The 19,060-nt window shown below is 47.9% G+C and overlaps 8 protein-coding genes across 8 annotated transcripts; 3 read left to right on the top strand and 5 right to left on the bottom strand.

Moving 5' to 3' along the window:
* Positions 1-52: 52 nt before the first annotated feature.
* On the top strand, positions 53-773 carry N7516_001247 (cytochrome b5-like heme/steroid binding domain-containing protein; the record flags this gene model as incomplete). Its single annotated transcript, XM_057213969.1, has 4 exons — positions 53-56; positions 111-135; positions 231-468; positions 543-773. The coding sequence occupies 4 exons, from the start codon at positions 53-55 to the stop codon at positions 771-773; spliced, it is 498 nt and encodes a 165-aa protein (XP_057075852.1).
* A 1,317-nt stretch (positions 774-2,090) lies between these two features.
* Positions 2,091-3,838, bottom strand: ish1 (double-strand break repair enhancer MSC1; the record flags this gene model as incomplete). Its single annotated transcript, XM_057213968.1, has 5 exons — positions 2,091-2,565; positions 2,620-3,399; positions 3,451-3,598; positions 3,650-3,700; positions 3,754-3,838. The coding sequence occupies 5 exons, from the start codon at positions 3,836-3,838 to the stop codon at positions 2,091-2,093; spliced, it is 1,539 nt and encodes a 512-aa protein (XP_057075851.1).
* A 1,056-nt stretch (positions 3,839-4,894) lies between these two features.
* N7516_001245 (PQ-loop repeat-containing protein) lies at positions 4,895-5,965 on the top strand (the record flags this gene model as incomplete). Its single annotated transcript, XM_057213967.1, has 3 exons — positions 4,895-4,962; positions 5,018-5,275; positions 5,365-5,965. 3 exons carry the CDS (start codon positions 4,895-4,897, stop codon positions 5,963-5,965), a joined length of 927 nt encoding a protein of 308 aa, XP_057075850.1.
* Positions 5,966-6,231: 266 nt separating this feature from the next.
* N7516_001244 (nuclear transport factor 2 family protein) lies at positions 6,232-7,163 on the bottom strand (the record flags this gene model as incomplete). The annotated part of the gene is made up of 6 exons (XM_057213966.1): positions 6,232-6,348; positions 6,411-6,509; positions 6,586-6,657; positions 6,734-6,798; positions 6,956-6,973; positions 7,157-7,163. 6 exons carry the CDS (start codon positions 7,161-7,163, stop codon positions 6,232-6,234), a joined length of 378 nt encoding a protein of 125 aa, XP_057075849.1.
* Positions 7,164-7,577: 414 nt separating this feature from the next.
* On the bottom strand, positions 7,578-9,793 carry N7516_001243 (SWAP/Surp domain-containing protein; the record flags this gene model as incomplete). The annotated part of the gene is made up of 2 exons (XM_057213965.1): positions 7,578-9,330; positions 9,405-9,793. The coding sequence occupies 2 exons, from the start codon at positions 9,791-9,793 to the stop codon at positions 7,578-7,580; spliced, it is 2,142 nt and encodes a 713-aa protein (XP_057075848.1).
* Positions 9,794-11,308: 1,515 nt separating this feature from the next.
* N7516_001242 (uncharacterized protein) lies at positions 11,309-11,597 on the bottom strand (the record flags this gene model as incomplete). Its single annotated transcript, XM_057213964.1, has 2 exons — positions 11,309-11,491; positions 11,532-11,597. 2 exons carry the CDS (start codon positions 11,595-11,597, stop codon positions 11,309-11,311), a joined length of 249 nt encoding a protein of 82 aa, XP_057075847.1.
* Positions 11,598-11,773: 176 nt separating this feature from the next.
* Positions 11,774-12,611, bottom strand: N7516_001241 (Major facilitator superfamily domain general substrate transporter; the record flags this gene model as incomplete). The annotated part of the gene is given in 5 exon segments (XM_057213963.1): positions 11,774-11,850; positions 11,911-12,238; positions 12,251-12,276; positions 12,299-12,515; positions 12,528-12,611. Coding segments are annotated over 5 exon segments (732 nt in total), but the record flags the coding sequence as incomplete, so codon positions are not given.
* Positions 12,612-16,024: 3,413 nt separating this feature from the next.
* On the top strand, positions 16,025-18,121 carry N7516_001240 (uncharacterized protein; the record flags this gene model as incomplete). Its single annotated transcript, XM_057213962.1, has 1 exon — positions 16,025-18,121. One exon carries the CDS (start codon positions 16,025-16,027, stop codon positions 18,119-18,121), a length of 2,097 nt encoding a protein of 698 aa, XP_057075845.1.
* Between the last annotated feature and the right edge of the window lie 939 nt (positions 18,122-19,060).

The raw sequence follows: 19,060 nt of genomic DNA, 5'->3' as shown, positions 1-19,060 counted from the left end.
TCCCGAGCCTCCGGCCTTTCCTGCTCTCTCCAAATCCAACCATTTGCCCTCAATGGGTATGTGTCCCACGTTGCTCATGGTCTGAATCTACGCTAATCTAGAAATTGCAGATAACTCCACACCACAGGCTGAAGTGTTCGTGTCTCTCTCCCACATCTCACTTGATCTCATTCGATACGCCATGGAAGATAATAGGACACCAACCGAACTAACCGCTCGCTACCCAACAGGATGTCTATCGCTTCCCCCATCAACCTGATCCTAGTCTCCCTTTTCGGAGTCTTGGTATACTGGCACTTCCGTCCCAAAGCTCCAATCACTCTCCCCCGTGCTCCGCCGCCAACCGTCTTCAAGACCTACATCCCCAGAACTCTTATTGAGTTCAACGGCGAGGAAGGCCGCCCCGTTTACCTGTCCGTCCGAGGCCGCGTCTTCGATGTGACAGCTGGCAGGAACTTCTATGGACCGGTATGTGTTTGGAATTCGTGAAATGCCATTGGGCAGCGCCGTTGGAGCTGAAGCTGACGATACGATTGGAATAGGGCGGACCTTACGAGAACTTCGCTGGTCGGGACGCCTCGCGCGGCTTGGCTTTCCAGAGCTTCGATGAGGAGATGCTGACCAAGGATCTATCGGCGCCGTTGGATGACCTGAAGGATTTGGATGCGGAGCAGTTGGAAAACCTACAGTCGTGGGAAGACCGCTTCTTGGAGAAGTACCTGGTTGTTGGAAAGTTGGTCGCTGAGGGCGATCCTGAAGCGCCTAAATCGTGATCGTGCAGCAAAAGAATTGGAGGGATACTACATATTTTGGAGAGGGTGTACGACAATGGCCGATATCTAGCGTTTACAAGGACGATCACGAGCTTGGAAAACACAAGGAGCATGTGATTTATTTTTCGACATCAATTCAATCCCAGCGCAACCGGATCTCGGGTTTATTTGCAATACTATCTCAGGTCCCCATAATGTACCCCAACTGGCCAGTGTTCTACCGCTAGCATTGACATAGCCAAAGGTTACATATGTATACATAGAAACGTCTCTTGCACAAAGTATACTGTTTTTACTACCTTTGTATACATCTAAAAAGACATGGCAAGGTCGCATAAGCGGCTAGCTATTCTTGTCATAATACAATGAAAAGCCCGAGCTCACGCTACATATCGAACACGACTCGGAAAAGGCTATGACAGGCCGGAAGAAGGTGCCTGGGCAAGTCCATGAACTGTCAGGTGTAAGTCATCTTGCAGCCCCTTAAAACGAGTCCCATTTGTGGTCCCACTTGTCTGTTGTATTTCGATCGATCGGGTCTTCCATTTCATTTCAAAATAAGGAATGATAGTATGTCCGGATATGAAGATACTGAATATATAATCTTGCCCCTGGAGACCCACTTAGCAAAGAGATGAGTTTGGGACGCGGCCGTGAACAGCGGCTTCTGAATCAAAACTAGCATACATATATGAATGATCAAGCTTAATGAGATCATGCGCCTTAAATCACAGCTCTTCTAGTTCATATTTCTAGCAGGCGGAGATAACAAGCGTGCCATTCAGGTCAGCCAGTCAAAGTGCCTTGGCATCAACCTTGGGGCTCGATATCTGCCGGAGACCCGGCTATAAGAATCGTCGTACTTCATTCGTTAGGACCGAATGCCGCGAAAGAAATGGGAGTAATCCGGCTACCTCCAATGAACCCGCTAGGCTCTCGAGAACTTTATCCTCAGCTTGCATCTCTTGTCTCGCTTCTTCAGGTATGTAAAGTATGTACTCCATAACCGGTAGTGCCCGACCCTGGAAGTGATTTGATTGGATGTGAGGAAGACGGGAGTGTCAAGAGTGGATCGCGGGAGGCTGCAGATCAGGAAGCCACGTGACTATAAGGGAGATCAGTATCTAGTCTACAAGAATCCATATTATGCTTGAAGACTAATTAATACTTTATAATAGAAACATTGGAACTCAAAGAATGTTACAATCCAAATGTCATAATCATCGTAACTTGAAAGATATTACAAAACCCATCGTGCATGCCAACTCTGCTGCAGAAGAAATGCAGTAAGAAATATCTGAATATGAGAAGAGTAGTTCAAAGTTCTCCACGCAGTCTCTCTGTGTGCTTAGAGACCTTCTCCTGAGCCTTTTCAGCGGCTTCAGTGCCTTGGGCGCGGCCGCTAGCAGCGCCAATCTTCAACTGATCCACAATCCACTGCCAAGTATCCACAATCTTGGCATAGATGGTAGCTTGCGGGCTTGCGGTGCCGTACTTAAAGTACTGGGCGTTGCGCCGGGCCGCAGCTCGGAGCTCATTGATGCTCGAGCCCTGGTAGGTAGGAACACCATAGTCGTCCAGGTATCTCTTGAGGTCGGATTGCGACCACTGGTCGAAAGTGGCATCCTTGGCTGTGCCAGTCGCCTGCGCAAGGGCAGCAGTTGCAGAGGCGTACTGTTCGCCGCCAGCCTGGGAAGCCTTGGCATAAGAGTCCTCTGCACTCTTAATAAGCTCTTCGCGTGAGGCATCAGCCCGCTGAGCCGCCTTGTGGTTCACGGCAGACAGATAGTTCCTGAGAAAGGTAAGCCAGTCAGACCATATAATTAATAGACAGGTATGTACTTACACCAGGTGCTCTTTATCCCAAGTGTCGAAGTTGTACCGGTTCCACCCACCGGCAGCCTTGTGAGCGTTGGCACGGACCTTAGCAACGAGTTCATCACGCTTGCCACTCTGAGGGATGGGAATGCTTCGGGCATCAAGGAACGCCTTCAGGCGGGAGTCAGACCAGCCATTCAACGCAGCCTCGAAAGCATCCTCAATCTTCAGCTTGGCATAATCGGTAGCGCGTGCATATTCGTTCCCAGCCTTGGTAGTAGCAGCGCCAAACGTCTCCTCCGCAGCGGAGGAAGCACTCGACACCTTGCCGGAAAGATAGGAACGGTTCTTCCGGGCCAAAGCAATGAGTTCATTGCGCTTCGAGCCTTGAGGCACCTTGACATTGTGCTCGTCAAGGAATTCCTTCAGCTTCGAGTCGGACCAGGCGTTGAAAAGCTGATCGCTCAGTGTCTCCTTGGCAGCCTCAGCCTCAGCGGATGCAGATGCAGCAATGCTCTGGGACTGCAAGCTAATAATGCGCGAGTTGCGGCGAACAGACGCAATGAGCTTGTCACGATCGGACGGCTGGGGCGCCGGCCATCCACGCTCGTCGAGCCATTCCTTGAGGTCCGAGTCGGACCACTCCTCATACAGCCAGTCTCCGGGGTAGGAAGCCGTTTCACCAACCTTGGTGGCGATCTTCTCATAGTTCTCACGTACGGTCTTGATCAAAAGGTCACGTCGGCGGGGCTGGGGAGCAGGAATGCCGTGGCGATCAAGGAATGCCTTCAGCTGAGAGTCGGACCAACTATATACCAAGTCAGCTTTGACTCACAACAGGGAGATATGAGCACCTTACGTATCAAAGACCCATTCTCTGGCATGGTGGAGCTCATGATTGATGTTCTCCCCAGTTTGCCCAAGGGGCTTCTGCACTCTGTTATCCCAGTTGGCCTTCACCAGGTTCTCCAGGTCACGGCGGTCGGCAGGGCTGGGATGAGGAATATCTGTATGAAATGTGAGTATATGAAGCTGATAGAAAAAGAAGTGCTACATACTATGGTCCGAGAGCCATCGCTCGAGCTCGGTTTCATGCCATTTGTTGTAGACTGCCAATAATCTTAGCTTGCAAAAGGGGATCTTTGTACTCAGGACAACATACTAGCCTTGCTCCACCAACTGGAAGCTGCCACTACTTCAGTGGAAGCGAGCAAGCAGAGGAGGCCAGTGGCCAAATTCAGCTTCATTGTGTGTTGTATTGGACAAAATGATAGGAGTATTTCAGTGTGCAGGGAGAATAAAATATGGATATGCCAGTGAAGAGAAATAGAAACATTGGAAGATTTTAAAGAGAGCTGCAACAGCAAGAAAGGGCCAAGCATGGATGATTGCGCAGTGACGTAGTTGGGGAATTTGCCTTGGATTGAGCTGAAGTGCATGAATCATCAGTTCATTGTATTCTTCGTACGTCTAGAACATGATCAGAACTGTTTCAGTGAGTATTTTAAATGTATCTGATGTATAGTACATACATATACTATATACATGGCCACTTTTGATCTATAATACTCTCTTGCTCTATGTTGTCTATCCAAGTTCTCTATGGATTACCTAATATGGTTTAGCGTCCACGGGTGTCTATTTTAGTTTAGAGGTGAGGCCTATCTGTGGACTAATGCCTGAATTACAAGGCAACTAAACAAAGTTGATGCTTGATGCCTTAATCACCCTCTAATGGCAGCAAGACTAATAAGCTCCTATCTAAGGACCAAAGGTAGTATACTCTCCGTCGATCTCTATCTAATATCTACATATGTAGTCTTTTCTCTGCTTTCGTCCGTCTACTTTGTCCGTCTAGATCTAAGATATATTTGGTCAGGTCAGCATATTAGAAGTAAATAGTCAAGAAGTGGCCCTTTTATTTTTTACACCTGATATCCAAGGATACATGTATGTAACATCGTCATCTTTTTGTTCTACGATGTATGTTGTATGTGAGCACTGAGGCCGTATAGTTGTAGTTCGAGGCACTAATCCTAACCAGGGATAGCTAGAACTCGTAAGGCACCAAGGCAGAAAGATAGTAAACTAAAGAGCGGTGCCCAACGAGGTACTCAAGGTCATAATATCTTGGGAATTCCTTTTCTTTGTTTTTGTAAATAGCGTTTGATTTCCCTCTCATCTCGTTGAAGTAGAAAGTAAAATCTCCAATGTGACGAATTGGTAGTAATCAGCTGTTGTCACGAGCTCCCGAACCCCCCGACCTCCTCATTTGAGCTTCATACATTTGGAAGTCCACCACAATGGACCCATCAACACCCTACTGCCGCGGGCTGGCCTCGCCAGGCATCTTCCAACCTGTGCTATCTGTGTACGTGCCCCAAATCCGAAACTAACAGTCCTCCAGTCACTGACGTACCATATAGTTTGATTATCATAGGCATCCTCTTCTCATACCTCCCCCAACACATCCGTATCATCTCCCGACGAAGCTCCTTCGGCATCTCCCCATATTTCATCCTCCTAGGGGTAACATCAGGGACATCGGCCTTGGCCAATATCCTGGTATTCCCATCCACCGCACAAGATGTCGCCTGCTGCCAGGAGATCAGCGGGATTGCATGCTTCGCAGGGTTATTGGGTGTATTCCAAGTGGCCATGCAATGGCTCTGTTTCTTTTCCATGTGAGTCGACCGAAATACCAAGTGATTTCTGATTTCCAATTCCCAATTCCCGACCGAACCCACACCCAAGCTTGTCTAACCGTATCTAGTCTTTTGCTATTCGTGATCTACTTCCCGCGCGCCACATCCCCCACAGACCCAGTGGGCACCGTGCCTTCCACCTCCAGCGGTCCGACCTACCGCACTGCGCTCGTCATAACGGGACTATGTCTACTGCATGCGCTTGCCATAATCATCATTTCCCTAGCGTTCGAGCTGCGCCAGCCGGCCGCTGTTTCGGCCTGGGCGAACTTCCTCGGTGTTCTAGCTGCGATCCTCGCGTCGATTCAGTACTTCCCACAGATTTACACTACCTTCCGGCTGCGGTGCGTGGGGAGCTTGAGTATCCCCATGATGTGTATCCAAACACCGGGAAGTCTTATCTGGGCTGCTAGCCTGGCTGCCCGCAAGGGTTGGAGTGGATGGAGTATTTGGGGAGTGCTAGTTGTCACGGCCTGCTTGCAGGGTACCTTGTTGACGATGGCAATCTATTTTGAGTACTTTGGGTCCAACAACAAGCGGGAGTTTGGGCAGCCGGTTAATCAGAATGGGGCGCCCAATGGATCGGCTCTTACTGGTGAGAGTGCTCAGCAAGAATTTGCACATGACGAGCGGCCATCCGAGGAGACGCCGCTACTTCAGAGCCAGTGATGTGCGCATAACATATTTGCTGCGTATTTCTTTTATAGTGCTAGCTCGTAGCTTGATAGAGAAATCCCATACAGTTCTAGAATGATCGGCGATCCAAAAAAAATAAATCCTTCATAAATCCTTCCATGGGAATATCGCAAGTCGAGGGGTGTCACTTGCGACAAAACAACAGATATCTAACCCGATCGCCTCCAAGGAATATCCTCCTCACAAGAAAGCACATCCCCCTGTCATTGCGTCGTGGTATTTGTTTCAGGCCCCGTAATTTACTGGGCGCTGTAGATCAGACGGAAGACATCGTTGAGCACAAAGTAGCTTCCGGCGCCATCGGGCTGCAGCTTGAAGCACTGGGTGTAGTTCATGGGCTTCTGCTCCTCGTCAACCTGTTGATAGAGAGAGTGGCATTAGCTAAGAAAGCAGAAGAAGTCATGGAAATTCAACATACAAGCAGAGCACCGGTAACCAGGACAACGATTCCATCTCCGCTGGAGGGCTGAGCGTCGAAGGTGGCAATCTGGTGCTGAACCTTCTGGAACGGGAGAGCCTAGAATTGCAAAATCAGTATTGGAATATTCTCCTCATCTTAGCCCTCGTGGGTCAGGATTTTGGGGTTAACTAACACCAAGCTTCTCAGTGATGGCAGAGACACCCTGGACCGAGCTTGTCTCGAAGGTAAGCATAGACTGGTCACGCTATTGGTTAATGATTGCTGTTAGTCCACATTCCCATATATCTTGCTTGTAAGGATATCTCGAGAGCGGGGCTTACGTAGAGGCCGGCCAGGCCAGCGCGGTTTCCGTCAAAGGTCTGGTAGTAGAACTGCACAAACTGCTCTGTATAGGTTGATCACAAGTTAGGACATGAATCTTTGTGTATGATATAATATCCATCTCTTGGGGCATCATTTCCACCTAGGGTGACAGGGTCGTTGGGGAGAGGCGCATTGCTGGATGTGTATGGATGAAGCAGGAAAGTAAGGGTATAACGTACGAGCGATAGCGTTGAAATCTATATGAATGACCAAGCTTGTTAGTCAATTTCCCATCTGTATGTTCACTTTTTTTTTTTTTTTCACCAAGTTCCCAACGCATTGCGCAACATAGCCACACACACGCTGGGATCCAAACGATCAGACCCCTCCATCCTCTCTGGGAGGGGTATATATGAGCCAAGTGGGAGAGAAAGACATACCAGCCATTTTGAAAGAAGTTGTGAATTTAGAATGAAAGAAAGAAAAAGGTGATGCGATTGTATTTGAAGTGTGTACAAGGGAGTTGAGCGCGAAAGGAGAAAGGTATTTGTTGATGAGGGGTTGTGGGGCAGGAAATGTTCTGCCGATGATCCATGGATGCCTTGCTGCCTTACGTATTGAAGAGCCTCTGCTTTGACAGGTATAGTTAACTACAACATATGTACTACTCTCTCGATCTATATAACCTTGGAAGAGAAAAACATTTTAGATAATCATTCATAGTTCATTGTTAATCATTCATTGTTAATCACATTATTAATCACATTGTTAATCATTACAAGTATCTTTCAGGTATCATCCGATGCTATCCATAATCTGTACGATTAAAATCGTGCCCAACCTTACTCCGAATCCCCAACCTTACTCCGAATCCGAGGCAAACATGTCTTCAGCTTTGGGTCGTGGCTTTCGTCGTCGTGTTTCTGGCTCCTGCTGCCCAGCTGATTGTTCGGATTTGTCAGATTGAATTGGGTGCTGGGGTAGCTGCTGGGGTATCTCGGGTTGGGTATCTTCATCGCCTGATGGCGGAGCCTTAAGCATGAATTGTCCATCAATGTTCTTCAAGTGACGAACTTCCATTGGAGTTCCATCCATTCCATGCACCGATTCGTCCACTGCGCTGGTAGAGGTAGACAGATTGTTCTCATTCGCAGGTAGAGTAGGGTCGAACTTTCCACCCCGCTCATCATCAACTGTCTTCCATCGACTCTTGCTTTTGGCAAATGCAGCAGCAGCCTGATCTGCGTGAAGCTTCTCCGTCTCCTTCTGCTTCTGTAATTCTGCCTCGGTAGGTGGTGGATTTTCAAAGATATTGGAGAAATGCTCCTGGTTCGATAGCGTGAAACAATTGTATCCTTCCCACAACTGTAAAACGGAGCCAACGCTGCGCTTCCACTTCTCTGCTTTCAGTCGTCCCCATTTCATGTCCTTACCCACTCGACCGAGGTGCTCAAACACCTTGCGCGAGCGAAGAGCGTTTTCGAACAGCTGGCGGTATCGCCATGCATGGTGGACGCCACTGCCTGTCGACGACAAAATAATATCAGAGATGATGTAGAGGCCAACCAGCTTCGCGGAAGACATATCCAATAATTCATCGGATGGGGTTGTATTGTCCACCGCAAGTCTAGCAACACTTTTCAACCAGCCTGGGTTGGCTCCGGTGTAAGCGAATGGCCGGAAAACGTTTCGAATAGCCATATCGACAACCTCGGATGCCCCGATTGTCGCGTGTTCCATGGCGAATGCTGAGACTCGCGCAACATCTCCTCGTCGGAGCTTTGTATTGGTCGTCGGAAGTCGTGCAAAGAAATGAGTAAGTTTGGCCATCTTCAAGGGGTTCAAGAAGTGAGTTCCGTCCCCAAAGTTCCGTCCTTCATATTCTCCATCCGAATGTTCTTCGTCAGATGAGTTGTAGTCGGGGTGTGTCACAAGTTGGTCCAGGCGAGTAACGTTCTCAAACTTGAGATGCTGCTTGGGGGGTAACCAGATAGAATCATCCTCAAAGATCAAAGCCGGCTTATCAATGTTCTTTGTCTCGGGGTCTGTGATTACCTGCCACAATTTCCACCGGTAGTATACACCACCAGGCGACCTTGCATCGAACAACCAGGCCCACTTTTCGTCCGTCTGGACTTCTGGCCGACTCATTAACAGTGCCTCAAATCCAGGACCTTCTTTCACGAGTTGGTTGATGGTTTTGTGTATCTGGATTAATACTCTGAGGTCTGTCGGTAACTTCACCTGCACCTGAGTAGTTGGGCCATTTCGACGGACGTTTGGTCCATACGAGCTTGGGGGTGCGAATCGCCCGCGATGTGGCCCAGGTGGTGGAGCCCGATTCAAGCTTGTGCCGGAACTCGGTGGAATATTCTCGGCGCCAAACGGAAGAGAAGTAGGAGTCGACGAGATGCCGGTGGGCAAAGGCGCGTCTGGGTTGATTGCAGTAGAAGAAAGGTATCGACAGAGGGACAGGTAGTACCCCCGGCCAAGGTATTCGTTCTGTAACATGTTGACAGCTTTGTCAATATCAGAGGTGGCCGAGTCGCTTGCGAGGGTGATGAGTGCAGAACAGGACGCCCGGTGGGTAGTCTGTCCGGGTGGGGGGATGATCCTGATATTGTCCACGGTGAGGGTCGAGGGGATCAACGCGTTAATTATGGACAGAGATGTGTAGGGGGAAGTGACGTAAGGTGCAACGTCGGCTTGGGAGCTGCTCTTTCCTCCTCGCTAAGTGCTCTGTCGGCTTCAGATGGAGTAAGCAGGTCGCGATGGGAGGGAGTACTTCTGTGTGGGGGGAATGTTCCCTGGACCCTGCCGCGCGAAGAGGAAGCTGCGAAATGACGCCTGGGAGGATCCTTGCGTCTGAATGCTCCATCCAATGACTGCGGTACAACCAAATCCTCGTCTTCGAAAGATTTGACAAATTCTTCATAGACTGCAGCTGTCTCCGCTTTTTCCCGGGCGCGTTTGGCCTCCGCCTCAGCTTTTTGACGTTCAAAAAGTGATTTCTTTGGAAGTGCGGAGAGTTTCGCCGAGACATCAGGGAAGCTCGTCCCCTTCGACTCGTCAGGCATTATGAGAGTGGACTGCAACTGCAGCAAAAGTAGCTAGCCTCAAACACAAGCAGGACGAAGTAATTTGAGCAAAATCCGAAGAGACAGCAGTTGTAGAAGAGCTGGAAGAAACATCATCTTCAGTAAACAACTTAATTACGCGATGCTATACTAGGCGGTCGGGCTTAATCCAATCAGCGGTCGATGCTTTTGGCACGTGCATACACAGTACTTTTACTCCGTACAGTAACAAGAGTTTGGGCGGTGACGGTTAGGCGGTGATGATGATGATGATGATGAATGGTCATGGTTTCTTCATGGCTGTCTCTGATTTTGCTCAAATTGCTTCGTTCTGCTTGTGCTTGAGGCTGGCTACTTTTGCCCAACTTTTAAAAAATTAACACAGTATTCATTTGCAAAAATGCTATATAACATACTACGCTAATTGTAATCTTTATAGAGTAGGTGTGAAGGCCCGCTATGAAGGGGCCTTTATGAGGGGCTGATCAGAGTGCCAGAGGCCAGATACGATATGCAATACTACAGCGAAGCAATTGCAACTAGTACTGCGTGTGTATTCAAACTGAACTATGAACCTTTGTCCATAGTTCCGAATCCACTAGTATACAATGTGCAAAGACCTAAGCGAGGTTATGTGAATCGGGGTCTATATATCTGTGAAGACCCTTCATATGCCTATACATGCCTGCGTAGACCCCGACGACCCCGAAGGTCCCCGATTAGCAGCAATCACTGCCTGGCACGTCAATAGCATACTAGTATCAATCAGACCAGACAGGAATTCCTCCGGTGCAGTATCCTACCTAGTCCTCATAAATCACACCACAAAGCTTTGATAAAGGAAAGTGCTGATCTTTATACTTTCTCTCAATCTGTGCCTCCTTAATGGGGTTTAAATCAGGCAAAAAGGTGTGCTATTCTATCGCAATGACCCCAAAAGTCGATTGAGTAGAGAGTTAAGCAACTTAAGCCACAGAAGCTAAGAAAGAACTGAGAAATCTGACACCCTCCACGAACATGGAACCATGGATTTGTGTGTCCTCCCTCGCCACGAAGAAACAAACCTAGTTGTTGAAGAGGTTTTTGTAGCGTATGATGGGGTTGCTAAGAGCATTGGCTGTAGTGGGCTTGTTGGTGGTAGTGGAAGCCAGAGTGTTAACCACGTTAGCTGACTTGGCGTTAGCGGGGTTCAGGGTGTCTAGAGCGTATTTGTGTGCTGTTGACCACGATGCGAAGTTAGATTCGCCGGTGAGGGTAGGAACGAGCTCTGAGAGGTTTGGCTCTGCGAAGCTAATTGCTGAAGATATTCTGAAGAATAGGGTACGTCGAATGGAGAGGTACTGACTGTGTGGGTAGCGGATGGAGGGGTGCGTCGTAGGAGAGGTACTTGTGTGGGATGAGAGAAGCCCTCGGTTAGGGTATGTTGAGATTGATTGTATGTGCTTGTGGGGTAGCCTGGCCGGTGATATCGATGGTGACGATGATTATGGTGTCTATGGAGGGGCCGCTAGAGGATCAATATGGTGACGGTGTCGCCGGTCGGTGGACGGGCCGATGGACGGGCCGATGGACGGGCGGAGGGGCCGATGTTTGTGGGGTGGCCTGGCCAATGATGTCGGTGGTAACAATGAGTCGATGGAGGGGCCACAAGATGAAGATGATGAGGACGGTTGAATAGAACATCCAGGAGCTCATAACCTGTTAGAAGCGTTAAGCTATAATAAGAAATCTGACAGACGTTCACCTGAATAGGAAAAATCAATGTGAGAACCCATCGTTGGGATTGCCATGAAAATGTGAGCATCTTTGTTTGTCTGCAGAGCGCCACAATCCTAGTACTTAATTTGGGAAAGTCAGGTCGTGCTAACGATCCACAATAGCCTCCCATCATAGGAGGAAGGACCATACTAAGCTAGCTACATAGCTTAGCAGCTACCTTAGTAGCTAGCTTAGTAGCTACCTCAGCAGCTAGCTTAGCAGCTACATTAGTCCACCCGAGATGGCTGCAACAAGCAGAGAGCCACCACGCTTAGTGTGATGGCCAAGGCCACGGAGAGCTAGAGGTAATTTCCGTTAATTATAGGGCCCAATTTACCATGTTACTCACCGACTCAAACAAAGAATAAAGTCATGGGCCATGGCCACTGAAGCATATCCCTTCGTGGTCATGGTGGCCGCTGAAAAGACGCAGCAGCAGAGGATTAAGTACGCTGCCGGCATACACCGAAGCTTGGAAGCCTTCATCATCATCAAGCCAGTATCTATAAAACGGTTGAAAGCGTAGAGGCGTTGCGCAATAGTAAGAAAGTCAGCTAGGAAATAACTGTTAGAATTCAACACGGTCTTTTCCATGTAACTTGTATGACTCTGCAGAGGTTTTGCCAGCTTCCTTGGAAAAGTTAATGAATAACCAGCGACGGCCACTTGTGCTCCCACATAGCAGATCTAGCTCCATACGCCGAAGAACATATTATATTGCTTTTCTAAATAGGTTAGTGTTTTCACCATGTTCAATCTGGGTTTCCAGTACTTCCTGGTCTGAATCTGTGATCTCGGGAAAGGGAGCTAACCAGAAGAGAATGATAAGCAGAGCGACAAAGCAGGCCACCCCACGATATGTCCACTGGACACTATGCAGTCCAGCATTGTCATCCATGATGTTTGCAAAGAAGACACGAGAAGCAAGAAGGGGCGCAACAAAGGTCTCCCTAGACGGCCTATCCTAGTTTCAGACGGATCTCGCTATACTCTGGGGGTCAGCATATTGAGAGGAAGGGATCGGCTGCAGTCTCGAGTGTGGATAGCTCAGCACCAATAACCTATTGATAGGGTTAGAGACATACTCTGCGAGTTGCTCTATTTCACGTACCAACATGCTACCGCAAACTCCACCAAATGACTTTTTTCACCTCACTAGGCTAGAAAAGCAGACATCTAACAGCTAGCATGGCAAGGCCTGGCTCAAAAAGGACATGTCGCCTGCAAATATGGATTCCGAGTTATCTTCAAGACAGGTAAGAGACAGGAGGTTGCTCCCAAGTATCTATTTGTATCGCCATCTGATAAAACCGGGTATAGTTACGTACCTAGGTAGTATGCAGATGAAGTAAGCACCCAAGTAAGAAGCTTGTAGCCCACTGGACTTGCTAGCGGTGATGTTGAGGATTGTTTAGAAATGAGAATTCAGAACATCCAACAGTCCGTACGCAAATCCTTAAAGAACAAAGAGGATCATGGCTACGGGACCAATGTTAGAGGTCTGTCGTCGAACACACTGAACAGATATATAACCACCTAATGCATTTGGGAGTCGAGACTGCCGATGTGACGGCATTATCCTCAACAGTGATCTTCCGCTTGAAAATACTCATGATGGCCCGTTGAATTATGGACAAATATAGACTTGTCCATAATGCAAACATGCAACAAATTGGAGGCAATGAACAAGTTGGATTTTATAAATAAACCTCGGGGTTTCCCCAGCTCCGCATGGCGCTACGAGGGTTCCGGCACCGGGATAATGCATAGCGAAGCCACACAATTCGCTCCAGATCAGCTGTCATTTGACCCTAGCTCACTAGCAATTATCTTGTATTACATACCAAAGCAGATAGACCTATCAGAATCACGAGCCGTACAGTGTGCAACATGGCCTTTTGGAACCCCAGATTATCTCAACGCCTTTCTAGCGAGGTTGACCGGAAAGGGCATAATATGTGGGCAGAGACCTAGCGCTAAGACCATGCCCAACACCAATGAATTAATATCATCGGACTCCATCAAAATACAGGGAGTTCTAAACATGGCAAGTGTTTGAGCCCCAAACCTCCGCAACCTCTCCACAACCGAAAACGCTTCGTATTCGGTCCACTAACCCAGATGAAATACCCTGCACGCGCTAATTGGTTTTTAGGGAAGCTACTCGTCCACCAACAGCTCGGCTATTCTCTTCTGGAGGTGCATATCCTGTCCAATCGAAATATGACGGTCTCTGAATCGCATGTTAAGGCCTTACTTCGTAGGGCTCTTGGATCTCGTACCGTCATCATTGGACCGATGAGCCGAGCAGAGTATAGGGTTATAGTCAAGCAATTTAGTAAATTTCTCTTGTACTATGTCACGCTTGCTTTCAATTGCAGTCTGAAATATGTATGCGTTAGAAAATCATCCGAGGATGGATGACCCTGAAATTTACAAACGCGGTATTTCCAAAGGGAAACCAAGCAAGCGAGGTTTCTTTTGCGTGATTCCTAACATTCATGTGTGAAGTTGAAGGCCTTTTATATGTCTAATAGCTACGTGCTCCGCGATAGAGTTGGATCTACATCGGATCATCGCCCATACTCCACAAATTGGGGCGCTTGGTGGACCACCTCGAATGTCTCAGATGACGCAGCGATGGGCTCCGCGATGTACTGTATCATATTGATGAATTGGGTTGGGTGCAAATAAGAGCGTATACGATGCGTTTGATATTATATTATATGAAGGTTAAGCTGAAAGCTTTTTTAGATCTGTCAACCATTGCATATTCCTATATCCTATTGAAGCATTTGAACGATATTTATTTTCTTTGGGGAATAACTGATTTGCACTTCGCATTTTCGTTGTTGCAACCTATGTTATGAATCTTGATAGAGAAACGTGGTTGATCTAGACGTGATCAAGGCTTGCATAGCATTTACGATGTAAGCCACCAATAATGGCCAGGATATTGAGTAGTTAGTTACACTGTGTCAAACCTACATTTATGGAGTGAGTTTTATGGTATTTGCTAATATATAGAAGGGGGGATATGGAGAGCTCTTATAGCAACGGGTATTGAGAATTTCCCACATGGATAGTTATTGTAGATCTAGATGCAAGTCATGGATGAACCAGGTCTAGACGTCTCAGGTTCTCTTGAAATGATAGTACATACTCCGTACCTAGGTAGATACCAGGTGGAAATCAAAATGGAGTCAGATGGAGTCAGATGGGGTTGGCCCTGGATGGATTCCGTTACGCACGCAACCCCGTGCTAGAGGGGCTAGACCGAAGAAGCTGTTACAGCCGTTTTCTCGTCTGTGTCGAGACCGAATATCGTAACCTTTTTGGGTAGAAATAAAGAGGCCCCCCGTGGATACGATGTCCGATAATCTTCAAGCCCTATAGCCAATATAATCGATTTTATGAGATCGATTAATCAGGTATGTACTCCGTACCCTACTCTGACAACTTTTGGTTCAGCCGCAATATCTGTGAATAGGGGATGCCCTAGGGGATCGTCAGGTCACCTATCATGATCATGATCATGATCGATGAACAATTCTGCAACTCTCGGATTACGATTAGTCCACAAGACATGTCGAGATAATCAATAATTCGCCCCTGATGTCTGTTGAATTTTTTTTTTGGCGAATCCATTCTCGAGAGCCTAAAGATTTGGTTCGGCAGGGTCCAGTTCTCCAGTTCCGTGGATTCCAGACCAGTTTGGTATTCTCACGTGAGAAACCGTTTCAAATTCACTTGTACTCCCGAGGTCTGTACTCTATACAAAGGAAAAGAAAGCAAAAGAACGTTGGAAACTTCAAATTTCTAGAACTACGACCTAGAACCTGTATTATTTCCGTATCTGGAGATAGTAGAAAATATCAAAATAGCACAATAAATAGTATGCAAAGTGGCGAAGTCGATTTAGGCCCACCACAGACGGGATGGGCTCGCTAGTTGGTCACCCTAGTCTCAGTAGCGTATTGTTGTAGTAGCGCAGTTAAGAGTCCCAGACACGGAGTAGATCATAGTACTCCGTACATTATTATATACTAGAATATATAAAAGCGAGAACTTTTTAAATAAAAGAAAAGAAAAGAAAAGAAAAACACAAATAGAAAAAAAAACAATAACAAAGCAAATAGTTCCCCCCCAAAAGTTCCCCCCAAAAGGTCCAAATTCAAAAAGCCAAGAATTTCAGTTGGTCCGAGTGGTTGACTTCTCTCCCCCGGCTCCCCTCAGTAAACTCGTCACACTAAAGTCTCAAACTCCTCCCTTCCCTTCTCCCAACTTGACTTTCTCATCCTACAAAAACATCTTCTCTCATCTATAATACAAATCTCTTCTGACTCTTTATCATCTTCGAGTTGGAGAGTCTGCTATATCTGCTCCCCATTCCCTCGCCCATCCTCGCCCGGGTAGCGAAACGGATTGATCAAACAACGAGGTGGCCCGACAGGGCTGCCAGACCGATAGGAAATGTCTGGTCATATTTCATCAGAGCATTCTCGCTCTGATTCACGATCCTCTTACCCGCCACGATCCCCCGGGGATTCGACACCTCGCCACTCCTTCGGTCGCACCTCCAACTCCAATCCAAATGTCTTCGCAGACGAATACTCATTGGAAGCCATTGACTCCGATCGAATCGAACGACCCCACAGTCCCTCTTCTATTGCATCCTCCTCTACTCTTCGTGAAAACACCCAGTCAAGGACCATTAGCACAGCCCCGACCGAGAACGAGAACCCTTTTGGTGATGATGCTCGGGTGTCCTTTGATGAACCTCACCGGTCAAGTCTGCCCCAAAAGGGGTACGCTTTCGCCAACAACCGTAACTCAACCTCATCTCTCAACTCGACGCCTTCTATGATCCAACGAAATCAAAGTGTTTCTTCTCGTTTCTCGATTCCCCGCGCTCTCAGCCCTTACACCGGAGCCACCGGACCCAGCCATCCATATGGTATGTATCCACAAGTTGGGGTCAGTCGGTCGCCCAGTGTAGGTAGTACTTCGACAATACGCCCAATTGAACGTCCACTTGAAGAATCAACTGGTCCACAGCACCCCTACGCGATGTACTCGCAGAATGTGGTGGAGGAAGGAATGGATGACGATATCATCCCAGTCGGATTTCCAGGCCATAACCCACCATATCAACCGCCCGCTGGTCGGCAGGCTGATGATGTGGGTGATATCATTGGACCGGATGGTCATGCAGAGCCGCTACCACCCTATTCCCGTTATCCAACCGGTGCAGTACCCAAGCCTCCAGGGGCTGAGACGACGGCCGATCCCAGCACACCACCAGAGGAACAACGCCTGAACAATGAAAGCCCAAGGGCACCACCGATTTCAGAAACCTCATCAAGGCCTTTGGTGCCTGATCATTCTGGCGATGATAACAATGGTGGGAATGGGCATGGGCATGGGCATGGGCATGGGCAGGAAAGAGTCGCTACGACTACAGGCATCATGGCCTTCGAAGAAAAACTCAAACGCAAGGGGAAACAGACCGCATGCTGTGGCCTGCCAGTGTGGACGTTTGTCCTCATTGCGACTGTCATGCTCATTGGAGGGTGTATTGGAGGTGTCATTGGAGGTGTTCTTGGAACTAAGAAAGCTGCAGAAGCTGAAAAGCAAGAAGACCAAGAAGCTCAAAAGTCCAGCGCTTTACCCATTATAACCGTCACTGCAACCCCTCAGATGGATGCGTCCTTGATATCCACCCCCACCTATCTCAAACAAATACCTACCGGTCACTATATGGTTCCTTCCGGTTATCAGAATGGATCAGGGCTTTGCGTGGACGAGACGAATTACGGGAAAGCCTGGAAATGCTTGCAAGCGCCGAGCAAACTCGAGATTTATATCGACGAATACAAAGGTCACCATTCTATCAGTTTCGACGACAGTACTCCGACCCCGACCTTTACATATGGCCCTCAGGCACCGTATTGGCCTGCATCGCCTACGCAAACATTGAGTATGGCAATTGATACCACAGATGTTGGCATGGGCCCTGCTCTGTTTTTCCTCTCTCCGTTCGACAAGTTGGTCATTGTCCCAGACGATACATTCTCTAACTCCCTTTCCAAGCGCACGTGGGTGGACGACGGGTGGGCAGCTGCAAACGCCTACAAGAACCTGAAGCAGACTGCAGACGTCGGCGACAAGCCGTGGTTCTGTTGGTGGAATAACACAATGATGGAGTTCTTCTTGTACGTCAACCAGTCGACGTCCCATTCCTTGGGCACCACCGCTTCCACCAACAGCGACATGGCAGCGAGCACAGCTGGCATAACTGCTGATTCCAAACGCGGTGAATCCATTCCCGATTACCCACGGAGGATCAAGATGGAGGAGCGTCGAGACGACCCATCACGCGAAGCTCCTTACTGTCAGCAAATGCAAATTCGCAAGGACGGGGGTTGGCGCTTCTCTCGGGCAACATCATCAACATCAAAGAGAATGAGCCCACGCCGACTACTACCTACACCAATTATAAAGGTGGCACTGCCCAGACATACACTGCCCAGGCATCTTACGCCAGCCCGTGCTACTGTGTGTCTCTGACTGACTAGTTGGACTCAACCTGAAACAATATCATTTATTCATTGTGGTCCCTCCTGCTGCGGACATAGGCGTTGGCGTTGGATTGGCCAGCGAACTGGTCTCAAACTCATGTGCACATGACCGTCTTCCTTCTTGACTGTGTGATTTTATCTTCCTCTTATCCCTGCAAGCTACTGGCCTTGCGGGATGCTTCGTTTCTTGCATTATCCGTGACTATGCCTCCCCTCTTTTTTCTTTTTTTTGCCGACTGTCATTGCGGTATGACATGATTCTCATTACTTTGCGAGTTTTTTTTTTCATTTTTCATTTTTCATTTTTCGTGGGTTATATTTACTCTATCTTTTGATCGGCTCTTCTTACTGGTTTCGACTCTGGCGTTCATTGGATTGGTATGATTCAGGTACTGCGATATGCTTGATCATATATCGTTCTCATCTACTATGTTCTTAGGATGCTAGGTGAAATTTTATTCTATCCTAGCACTTGATGGAGAAGCAGTTCTATCATCATCTCTCAATAATATCGGAAAATGGACAATATATCTTGCTTAACCTTGTGTAGGATAACATAGCATATTGGCTATCAAGGGATTTCTGCCCCATGAATATCTGAATGAGACCATATAGATAGGAGGAGTGGAAGTCGAAGTACGTCATTTTCTAGTATTGCTGGGTTATGCTTGGACTACACTCCGTACCTAGGTATAGCAGACATTGCTTCATTAGGGCAGGTAGACATGGACTCGTGCAGCGGCGGGTTGGTGGAAAGTAGCTGACTCAGCCAAGCATCACGTGCAGAGACACAGCACGTGACCGTCTCCCAACCCCAGTATGCAGGTTGGAAATGATGGGTAATGACCGGCAAGGGAAGCAAAAAACAATACAATCATCAAGTCTAAAATAGGGTAAAGCTCAAGCAATATTTCGACACTTCAAAAAC

The sequence above is a fragment of the Penicillium verrucosum genome (assembly GCF_028828655.1).
Source record: "Penicillium verrucosum strain IBT 35672 chromosome Unknown utg000001l_segment0_segment0, whole genome shotgun sequence".
Lineage (NCBI taxonomy): Eukaryota > Fungi > Ascomycota > Eurotiomycetes > Eurotiales > Aspergillaceae > Penicillium > Penicillium verrucosum.
This window is presented reverse-complemented; position numbering and strand designations above follow the sequence as displayed.